The 11722-nt window shown below is 39.2% G+C and overlaps 1 protein-coding gene across 3 annotated transcripts; it reads left to right on the forward strand.

Annotated features, from left to right (window-relative positions):
* Nucleotides 1-463: 463 nt before the first annotated feature.
* Nucleotides 464-10474, forward strand: LOC105221682 (protein sidekick-2). 3 transcript variants are annotated; one of them, XR_008472869.1, is made up of 6 exons: nucleotides 464-2095; nucleotides 7335-7880; nucleotides 8773-9030; nucleotides 9253-9380; nucleotides 9711-9943; nucleotides 10003-10474. XR_008472869.1 is itself a non-coding variant. In XM_054236153.1 (5 exons), the coding sequence occupies exons 1-5, from the start codon at nucleotides 2017-2019 to the stop codon at nucleotides 9732-9734; spliced, it is 1026 nt and encodes a 341-aa protein (XP_054092128.1). In that variant the 5' UTR covers nucleotides 464-2016; the 3' UTR covers nucleotides 9735-9992. The 3 variants fall into 3 exon arrangements, 1 of the variants encoding a protein (XP_054092128.1); XR_008472868.1 differs by having other exon boundaries at nucleotides 9253-9371; nucleotides 10003-10473; XM_054236153.1 differs by lacking the exon at nucleotides 10003-10474 and having other exon boundaries at nucleotides 9253-9371; nucleotides 9711-9992.
* The last annotated feature ends 1248 nt before the right edge of the window (nucleotides 10475-11722 follow it).

The raw sequence follows: 11722 nt of genomic DNA on the forward strand, positions 1-11722 counted from the left end.
TTTATTTCCGCGAAGCGCATTTATCTGATCATATGATGTGTATTTATTATTTAGCTTCCGTGAATTTGAAAGTCACGTGGGCGCGTGAGAATGAGAGCATCTCTTGTCCCTAGCTGCGTCTTAATAATTATTTTGAAAATTATATAAATTAAGCTGAATAGATTTCATAAATATTATTTATTTAGTTTTACTAACGAATTTCTCTTTTTAATGTAATATATTTTCCATATTATTCCTTACTGTTGATTGCACATGCAGTTTAGAAATGTTGCTGAACGAATCGAATGAGTCTTCTTGGAAAACATTTGTTGCAGCAACATAATCATTTTTTGAGAACGCATTAGTAGTTTACCAGCTGAATGCTCGACTGGTCGTATAAAGCGCGTGCGCCTCAAAGTGTGCTCCGAATTGAACACGACCGCTCACTGATTGCCCGAGCGCTTTACAGTTAGGTTGTGTTAGCTTTTCAGCACTTTGTCGTGACACACTCGGTCTTTCCGTTGACTGCACTTAAGTCCGTTTATGCGGCACCGTTATATTTAGTAGTCTGGTGTAAGTGCTCGCGAAAGGACATTCAAGTGTTTCGAGCGCGGAAAACTCATATTTATTACCCACATGGCGTTCACAGAAGGGGGAGTGCCATTTAAATGAAGCCGAACCCACTGTTGTGTTGGCTTCTCGGTGCGAGTTCAGCGACTAGCCGTGACTGTGTTTTCAAACTCATCGGTGATTGGTTTATGTGGCGGCTGCATTGAATTGCTGTGAAATGTAAACATATGAAACTGATAGAGTGTTTAGAACGGTTAGTAAAGGTACACGTGTCTAGTTTGCTATATATGCCGTCTACCATAAATGCGGTATAAAATCTCATTTCCGCTGACCGGAAACCATAAATTCGATTGAAATGCGTCGCGGAAGAATAGTTATAGTTTGCAATTTGCAATTAAAGTGAGTTCACTCGCGCTGACGAGGTGCAAACTAAAAATGCCATAATTCATGAATAATTGCAGATGCAAGTGCAAGTGTATTTAAAGTGAGTACAAAGCGATGCAAGGTGCTTAAGCGAAATATGCGAAGCAATTATGCATCAATTCCTCTAAGTGTAATGTTCAAAATATCATAAAAACGTAAAATAATGTACAGCAAATGCAAGCAAGCCATCGCAGTTGTTAAAAATCACAGAAGAGTGCGACGATTCGATTAAATGTCTCCAAGCCATGCGCGCCGTGTCCATGACCGCAGTGTTGTCACACGTACATATATATGTCTGAGTGGTTTAATTAATTTTTTAAAGTGTCCAGTGGAAGCTCACAATCGCCGTAGCGATTACTCAAAGTCAATAAATCACACACATACAGACATAGAAGAACTAGTGGGGGGGTTTCCCTTGAAGTAACTACTCGTTGTTGTATTTTGCTCAAACAAAGTAATGACCATCGAATAGGCGATTGAGTACATAGCAAAAGCAAAGTCCGGTTCGTGTGCGCGTGTGTTGAAGGCCACAATTCGTGTCAACGCAAGTGAAATCACGCAGCAACAGCTGCGCAGCGCCCCTCCGTGCACATGAAGCAGGAAAAATCGAAGGGCCCTGCAACAACAGCAACAGCTTTTCATCAGTTGGTGATCGGCCGTCAAATATCAGCCGTCAGTCGGTGTAGCGGCTGAGTTGGGTGGCGTCCTTCACGCGTCGCCATTGCCGGAAACAACAAACAATTTCTGACAACAATCGAAATAATAATAATAATAACACCAACAACAATATAAACAAAAGAAAGTCTTCAGCAGCTTTTCAGCTCTTCTCCATTCTGCCAGCCGAATTTTGGTTCGGTTTTTCGACTATCGACGCCGCGCCGTTAACTGTCGGCTGTCGCCTTCGTCGTCCTCGCTGTCGTCGCGATTGCCATCATTTTGGTAATTGCGACATCCTTTCGCAGGCGCAGCACTAGACGCAGCCAAGCAGCTCTAGCAAACACGAAAAAACAGCAAAAAACGGCAAATTTCTGAATTTTGCATGAAATGTTGCTGGAATACGTAATGACGCTGCTTGTGTTCGGATTAACCACAACCGTTGAGCGGAGCCACAGCGACGCATTCGGTAAGTGTAGAAATAAAGCGTTGTGTGCGTGTGTATGAACATGTGGATATAGAAAAACCACGCACACCACGCACACTCTCCTAGCATTGTGAGATTGCGAGTGGAGATAGGGCGGCCAGCAGCTCAGTGGGGCACCTACTTGTTTTCGCGGATGTCGTCATGTCCCCGCTACAAGCTGCCATTAATTCCATTCACAGGCACACACACCCACACTCATGTGAATGGGCAAATAATAATACACGAAACTCTTAGTATTGAAGGCAAATGTATGTATTTGATAACTAAACATGTATATGTAAGTATGTATGCATCGCAGAAGAATTTCGCTATTTTCCTGTTCCAAAGTTATCCCTGCACTCAATTTACACACCGAAATACCACAAATTAATTCTTGTTATGTATTTGGATGTCTTCATAATGAGATGCAAAATAAAGCGGAGCACTTTATTTGGCTGAAGATGGCTTAGACGTGAGCAGAGAGTATAAAATTAGAATTGCTTTAAGCTTATCCAACTGATACCAAAATGTTTAAAGGTGAATGTTTTGAAAACCCGATGTGAACTATCCACCCCACATTTGCAGCCACCCTAGTAATTAACGCTCTAAATGCTCTATGCTCTGCGGTTGATTTTACACAATTGCGAACAAATTTTATTGACTTTTCTGCCATTAAATAATGGCTGCTAGTTCGTTTGTGGGGCGTAGCTGTACTTTGCGTATGGGAAAATTAAACCTTTAATGGGAGGTAAAGAAGACGGAATTGCTATTCAATTAAAATCGTGGAAGTTAAAATGAGTGCGTAATCGTTTGGTTTTACAGCTTAATCGATTCATTTGTGTAAGCTGGGTTCTTAAATAATCATGTACCATCTCTCCAAATTATTATGATAAAGAACTTAAAGCTTAACATTTCTGTTTGCAGCAGCTTTTAGCGGTACATTATGTAATATTCCAAAACCCATCACTCGTGAAAAACGGAAAACTCGCTGCGTAATTGGTTTGGGATAAATATATCTTTTTCGGTGTTCCCGAGAATTTGTACATTATAAATAACTCACTGGCTAAGTGTTTACTTCTAATTGACAATTAATTATTAGTTAGGATGGATTTCGAAATTCATTCAATTTGTAAATCTTATATCCACTGTAATGAAGGCGTGGCAGAATACACTTAAATTTAGTATACTTGGAAATGCTGATAGATCATCCTATAAGTTCAATTGAACCAAGGCGTCTAATTAATTTGCTTGCCGAAGAAAGATTTCATTTCCGACGACACAAATGTGATCAAATATGATGAGTTGATGAAGGCCAAGTTCAATGGGCTCATTACAACTCGGTTCAAAGTGGGAATAGAAGCAACTGTTTAGCACCGAGTGCATTAGCACATCGAAATACTTCTATCAGCTATTTTAAACGAAAAAGAAAAATGCCAAATTATGTGAGTTGAACTTATTTCAAAAATAGGCTTACCAAACATCTATCTGGCATGTGTGGATAGAATTTCTACCGAACAGAGGATAAAATATTATTTTTGTTAAAATATTTTTTATATATACATATGTTATATATACATATGTCTGTACGAGTGTATAAGTTTGTGCGAGAACATCAAAGACAATCTCACAGTTCAATTGCGGCCTGTGAGTGCTTCATAAATTTTGCCACATCTTTCGAAATCCGGCACGCAGTTTGCAAGAAGCAAATAATAAATTAAAATTATATTACGAAAACATTTTCGTGCGTAGACATACATATGTACATACATGCTTTATCAAATTTCCATAAACCGGCAAGAATAAGAATACATAGAGAGGCTTTCTGTGAAATTATTTACGTAGTACGAGCTCAATGCCAACACGCAAGTATAGTGTAAGACTTTTCATTTAATATTTTCTATTACTCAGTGTGAGTTCCCACTTTCAATGCGAATCTCGGGCCTGTGGTTGCGAGTTGGCTGAGCAAATACTCGCTCGTTTCTCTTATTTCAAATATTTCCATAAAGGTACATACATACATATATACACGCACAGTCAACGAAGATGTTCAAATAAAAGGTATTGTAACAGGGTGCTTGGATATGGACTACATGTCGCAATGGTTCAGTTATATTGAGATGTCTGCAACATGTCAGAGAGTCTCTGTTATATTTTAAAACTGATTATTTGCACTTCTAGATTGTCCATCTATCAAAGGTGACATAATTATAAAAGTACAACAGTTATTAGTACAACATATAGTAGTTATGCTTTTTACATACATCAATGGATTAGACAATTATTATTGCCTGGGTGCCGTATGAAGCACCCTGTTCTAAAGAGGTGCAACTATGCTCACATACATATGTGCCTTAATAGAAAATTTTGTGGTTACTCAACGTGTGACAGCTGCGATCCCGTTAAATCATATTAAAGTGAAAAATTTGCGGTTAACGGCTCATGGCAGTTGGTAATTTGTATACTTTAAATGTAAGCGTCTATGAGTCAGTATGCCTATTCCATCTCTCTAAATAATAGATTACAGTTGTAAACATTCGCATTAAATTTTGGCATTAGCGCTGCGCTCACTGTTGCAAAGCACATTTTAACTTTGAACAAAAACAAAATGAATTGCTCGTTGCAATTTGTTGTTTCTTTTTCTTTTAATTAATCTTGCACAAGTCAAGTGTTATAATAACATATTGCCACTAAGTTGGTAGTAGAACTTTAAAAGGCTTCATAAATATTGAATGTGGTTCAAGTTTCCTAGAAATTCATATTCTGACTTTGTTCATATGTATGGCTCTTTAGCATTCATTACCTGCAAGCATATCCATTTAGAACTTTTACCAAGTGCGAGGATGCCTTTATGGCACTGTCTCAGGAGGCAACATTGGTAAACTTTGTGCGTTATGCTTGCGAAAGTGGGATATTCCTGCGGTGTGTAAATGGATTTTACATTATGATTTTGTTGTATTGGAATTATGTTGTGAGCAAAAGTTTAAATAATTGAAATATATTTCTTCTCGTACGACTGCCACACAATAAGTTCAGACACATACTTATTGGCATAGAAAAATATACCCCTTTACCGTTTGACAATAAGTTTGTCTGCTAAGTATAGCAAAGTTACGAGACCGTTTTCCAGCGGTGATTTTCAATATAGATAATATAATAATAAAAACAAAAGCCAACTCAGCAGAAATTGAAATATAAAATTGCGTTAACTGAGCTCCGAACCTCTGCACTTCCATTACACAACTTTCTGAAGAATTCTTTGCTTCTTTCTTAGCAAATCATACCATAAATACAAGCGGAAAATAATATTTTCCGATAGGGATCTTTCGCATCATTGCGTTTAGTTCATAAAGGCCTAATAATCTGATAAATAATTCCGAATACACATAAACGGCTCACACTCGTAAATCACACATAACTCACGTAATCCATAATAATAAGGAAGGTCAACAGAAGAAACGAACGATTGCCAATAAAGGAGAGCCGCATTCGTGCCGACTATTATACTTCGCTTAAATATAGTGGGGCTCTGTGTTCTTTGTAAAGTTGGCAAGCCAACTGCCACTTCATAGAGGCGCTCGAATGTTTTGTATTTATTTCTGATCTCCTGACCGAATTCCAAACTGTATTTATGTTCCTATAATCTTGTAATGGTGTATTTCATTAATAGCAGCTGCAATACTTTGAGAGCGTGAGAACATAGTTTAGATTGTTTTTAAAAGAAATTTTGAAATTAGACATTTTGAGGCAATTGGTGCTACTGTACTTAAATGCGCAAACCAAGGCGTGTACATGCCAATATTAGAAAAAATGTGAATGCATAATCAAAAGAGCATAAGTAATACTTGTTGGTGTATTAATTAAATGCATTCAAAAGTATCTTCATCTCTAACTGAGTCTGCTTCTGGAAGAGCCTTCGATAAATTCCGAGTAAAAGTGCACTGAGTGCACGATATCTTCACTAGTGCTTACTTTATATATTGTAAAGTAAACGATTCAGATCGTCTTCAAAGTTCAGGTATATAGGAAGTAGCCGTGGTTGTAAAGCGATTTGGCCTATTTTAACAACATATAATTGAGAAGTAATGATACTATTACAAACCAAGTTTCATTGAAATCGGTCAGGTAGTTCCTCAGATATGGTTTTTGACTCATGAGTGGACGACGCCACACCCATTTTCCATTTTGTAAAAAAATCTGAGTGCAGCTTCCATCTGCAATTTCTTATGTAAAATTTAGTGTTTCTGACGTTTTTCGTTAGAGAGTTAACCCACTTTTAGTAATTTTCAACCTAACCTTTGTATGGGAGGTGGGCGTGGTTATTATCCGCTTTCTTTCATTTTTGGACTGTATTAAGAAGTGGCTAAAAAAACGACTGCAGAAAGTTTGGTTTATATAGCTCTATTGGTTTCCGAGATATGTACAAAAAACCTATTTAGGGGCGGGGCCACGCCCACCTCTCCAAAAAAATTACATTCAAATATGCCCCTTTATAGTTCGATCCTTCATACCATTGCATTGCCCTATTTTAAAATGATACATACATACCCCCACACATATACATATATCTAACACAGCACAGCAAAAAGTGGATTTTTAAATTCCTCCTTTTATTTTCGATTATCCCACACTTTGTTTTTCCTTTATTAGGTGACTCCCTCTCGCCCTCTCATTTTACAAATGTCTTAAGCAATCAACACTACACAATGCTAGACAATGCCCGCTTCTATTTTGTTGACCTTAGCAAATAGAATTGGCGGTTGTTAATCTTATGGAAATAAAAAATAGATTTCTGTGCAGAAGTCAGCGATAATCGTGGGTATTTCGCTTACACAGCCACACATACAAACAACCAAATGGATCATTGACTATCTATCCGGCAATAGTAATAATCCGAAAACTGGATAATTGGCAAGCGGAGCACGTCCCTTTAGATTGCCTGCATACAGCTGAGTAAGCCAAATAATTTTTTTTTCGGTTAATTTGCTGAAATTAGGGATAATGGCTTCACGGACCACGCACACTGAAGGCCAATCAGAAGATTTAGCTTTGTTTCTACTAAGTATACACTTAAAATGTACAAATTGTATGCTTTGGGATATGAGTGCGTATTTGTACTTCTGTTGTGGATGGTTGTTTGAATATGAGAATACCATCGGCTTGGTGTGCTTGTGCTAATGAAAGACTCTAGCAAGACGCAGTGGTGCAATATTTCACTTAAATAAAACTTTTTTTTTAATTTCAGCTTTTGAGGGTACAACCAGATATCCGCCACATCACCATCGTCCGCCGTCGCCAAATGCACTCACATCAACAGCACACCATCTCCAACAACACCGTTTTGAATCAATGTCACTGGCAGCCCATTTGGTAGGCTCCTCACCTGCGACATTGTCATCCCTTTCGCTTGCATCACTATCGCAGCTGGAGCTGTCCAACACCATCATGGATAGCTTCGAAGGTGTGGGAGGGGGCGGTGGCGAACCGCATTTTGAGAATACCACCGAGCGAGAAGTGATTGCGGCCGTCGGCACAACCGCTCGTTTGCATTGCCGGGTGCGGAATCTGGGCGATCGGGCGGTCTCATGGATACGTAAGCGTGACCTGCACATTCTCACCATCGGCATCATGACCTACACGAACGATCAGCGCTTTCTGGCGCGGCACATCGACAACTCGGACGAGTGGGTGCTGAAGGTGGTATCGGTGCAGCCGCGCGATGCCGGCATCTATGAGTGTCAGGTGTCGACAGAGCCGAAAATCAGTCAGGCGTACAAGCTGATGGTTGTGAGTGAGTATCGTTTAGCTCACATTGTCGCATACATACACATACGACCACTATGCAGGGAAATAGAAATAATAAAAACGTAATTGATTTTGCTTCATCATTTTAAGTTCGTTCGTCTGCTCCCTTTAAATAATAATTTTCTAAATATAGTTCAAATATCCATATTTCATTTAATGAAAAATGGTAAAAAAACGGTTAAATCGATTTCAAATATGTAAGGAATCATTTATCATTTAGTGAACTGATGTTTTTACCAAAAATAATGAGTTACACAAATTCTAAAAATACAAAATGATAAATTTCTCAGGATACATTTCACTATTAATTGCAAATTATATAAACAAGGCCGAAATAATATTTTGCCACAGGTGCGCATACATTCTTCCATTTTAAAATGCTCATTGTGGCATCGCAAATGATTGTTCCGGTTATGAATCCACAATTTCGATTTTTCGTAATGAACTACTAGATAGACACACAATATACACCGCGCGATTGTATGCCATTCAATTAGCGCTCGTCTACAGCCTATCATTTGACTAATCGCAAACAACCCATCTCCTCTTTTCTCTCTCTTTTGCTATGTGCCTTCCCGAACGCGCCTGCGTGTATTCTATTTTGCATTTTCCTCATTAACGCTGATTATGGCAATGAAACGCAATGGCAACGTAAACGCCCCGGTGATGCTACCGTTGTTGGCATATGTGTCGGCATCAATACCAAACTCAACGAATAACCATAAAACTAATGGCTCCCCGCACCAACGCCACGCCAACTCGTCATGCATTCGCATTTCATAAATCCATCGCATGCGATGTGGAATTGTGGTTTGCTCTGTTATTTGCTCGGTTGATGCACGGTGGATGCCGTTGATGGCGAACCGTTTCGAGTGCAGCATCAAAAGCGCAAATTCTGTCGAACCGCGAGCTCTTCATCCAAAGTGGCAGCGACATCAATCTGACGTGCATCGCACCGCAGGCGCCCGGGCCGTACACGCATATGATGTGGTACAAGGACAGCGAATTAATTAACGACTCAACGCGCGGCGGCATACGCGTCGTGTCGGAGCAGCAAATGAAGACGAGCAATCTTGTGATATCACGGGTGTTGCACCGGGACTCGGGGAATTATACATGCGCTGCAGATAATTCAAGTAAGTATGGTCCACTGCTACACTCTCTTTCCCCTCACACTTGCCGCTCGCTCGAATTTTACCTGTTTAGCTTTGGGCTCGCAGGCAACCGGTATTTTTTATTAGCAACAGGGCGATGAGAGTGACGATTGTGGTCATTGTTTGCGCTGCTTTTCATGAACTCTCGCTGGAGTAGAGCGCTTTATTTATTGCAAAACTGATTTGTTTGATTACCACTTGCAGATTCCGACAGCGTTTTTGTGCATATCATCAAGAGTGAGCAGCATGCGGCCATGCAACACGAGCTTGCCACACGCATGCAGACGCCGCGAATGATGCTGGTACTGCTGGCGTTCTTCTATGTGAGTTGAGTGAGTTTCCCCACACATTTACCAACATACACACCGAGAACACTATATCCGATTCCATACATTTGCAGCGGCGAACGGTGTGCTGACTCCACGGGTGTGAGGTTATGTAAACGTTTGAAAATCAATTCAAACTTTTTTTGTACTTTTTTTAAACCGAATTCCTATTTCATTGCGAAGCAATTTACCGTTATTAATCCACAGCATCTATGTGTGTGTATCACGAGTCACACTCCGTTACTCGCCACTGTATGTGTGTACAGTTGATATATGCCGTTAGCATAAGCTTATAACGGTTTGTTGACTAAATTCGATTTCGTTTGCCATTCACAGTTATTCGAGCGTGCAATCAAATGAAGAGAACGCAGCATGTGCAGATGCGCTATGGATTACTATAATTTAGATAAAAATTAAGGATTAGCAACAAAAACAATAAGAAAACAATTGAAACTATTGAATAAGCAACAAAAACGATACTACGAATAAATAGGTTTTACATTAGCAACAGCCTAGCTGTTCACGCGCATTTGTAATCGAGAGGCCACGGTGGAGAGACACCTGTGAAGGTAAGTTGCCCAGAGAATTGGCTCAGACTACACTTCTACATATTCCCACCACAATCTAGTTACTTCACATTCCGCCCAGCCGTTTGCGACGGAACAATTGCCGAAGCGAAACGAACGAAGACAACGAATGTGCGCTGAGTTAATCGAAGGGAGGGACGCTTGCGCGCTTTTGTCGCCGCTGCTGCAGCTCAATTCTCGTACATTTGTATGCACAAGAGACTTGATAACTGTTAGTTGTTCTTATAGCTGTAACTAGTCCTTTACTTGCCGTCATTTCTGCATTTTAATTGACAATTTCCTCGTTTTTATTCGATTTGGGTTTCTTAGTATTAATGTGATGTATGGTATGTATTCTTGTGCATTATATTTCACTTGTAAATGTAGTAAATTATAAATTATTTGTAAGTATTTTTGTACTTAATAATATCGGATAAGTTTAGGTTCTAATTCGACGCATCTACATGTAAGTGAAACAATACTGACAGTAAATCAAAAGTGTAAATCAATGTGTACATATACAAATATAAAACAATAAAAATTACAAAATACAAAAAAAAAACTCTCTTTAATAAGTGTAACATACACCGAAGTAAGTATTTATATGCATGATAACAATTTGAGTATTGAGCTTAAAACACAGACTTTTCTCTCCGTCGACGGAAAGTATATCTCTAGTATCAGACAAAGTTCAAGTTGTGTCATGTAATACAGTGACGACTCTTTGGCACATAAACCAGCCATTTAATACTTGTAATATTTGCAATCGAGAAGAATTTTCCTTATGTTATATGCAAAATCACTCAGGTTGCTGGTTTAGTTGTAAATCATTTCTAAACTTCCTGCTTCATTCTGATGTACTATATACCATATAAAAAATATCAAAACACTTGATATGATTTACTCTAAGAACCAATTGTTCGACAGCTGTGGAATGCATATAGGATTCCATTTTCGTCAGGCTGAAATTTGAGATGTTGCAAAATTTAAAACTTCGAAAAATATTGTGTCTACTTGATGACATCGTAGGGACTGTAATGGAGAACTCGCAAATCGTTTAAGGAACACACAGGGAACGGTTTTCATTGCCGACAACAGCTTTAATGCATCTTCAGTCTCAGCTGTAAGCTTCTGTAATTTCAGCCGCAACTGCCTATCTTATAGAGTGCTTTATATACTTGCCTTAATTTCTTAATAAAAATCGTGTGTTCAATTTAATTTACGTACATATATAGAAGATCACCCAAAGCTTAATTTACTTTGATAACAACACATTTACAGTTAAACATGTTACATAAACATTAAACATACTTACTCACGTGTGACATGCAAAAACCAGCTTGTATCGCCCATATGTGTGTAGGCAAATATTTGCATAAATATCTGCATGTAATCGCTTGTAATGTGGCATAAACAAAGGCAACATCCCAAAACATAATAACGAACACAAAGTGACATGTCAATTATGTACGTGGTTAAACCGCATAACGGTGCAAATAGCGCATCAGCCCCGTCCCACAACCACCAACGCATTTATATGTCACACACAAGCCTTTGACATTTTCACCACTGCCCCGCGGCTCCTGTAGTCCCTCGTCGCCGATGTCGATGAGTTCAGCCCGCTCGGTGAATGACAGTCCAACACTCGTCGACGCCGACATAACTGTAATAACAATAATTTCTGAACCATAATTTTAATTGACTCTGATTGTGACTGTGGCCTGCGTGCAGGAATAGTGCCGGAGAGCAGACGCCAGAGGAAGATGATCACGCGGAGAGGCA

This window comes from Zeugodacus cucurbitae, chromosome 2 (genome assembly GCF_028554725.1).
Source record: "Zeugodacus cucurbitae isolate PBARC_wt_2022May chromosome 2, idZeuCucr1.2, whole genome shotgun sequence".
Taxonomy (NCBI): domain Eukaryota; kingdom Metazoa; phylum Arthropoda; class Insecta; order Diptera; family Tephritidae; genus Zeugodacus; species Zeugodacus cucurbitae.

What these genes read in the sequence shown, in the direction of transcription:
- LOC105221682 (XM_054236153.1), top strand. Translation starts at nt 2,017, where the DNA reads ATGTTGCTGGAATACGTAATGACGCTGCTTGTGTTCGGATTAACCACA. An exon ending in GAGCCACAGCGACGCATTCG is followed by an intron (nt 2,096 to 7,334) that starts GTAAGTGTAGAA and finishes TTTTAATTTCAG; the next exon opens with CTTTTGAGGGTACAACCAGA. An exon ending in TACTGCTGGCGTTCTTCTAT is followed by an intron (nt 9,372 to 9,710) that starts GTGAGTTGAGTG and finishes TGCCATTCACAG; the next exon opens with TTATTCGAGCGTGCAATCAA.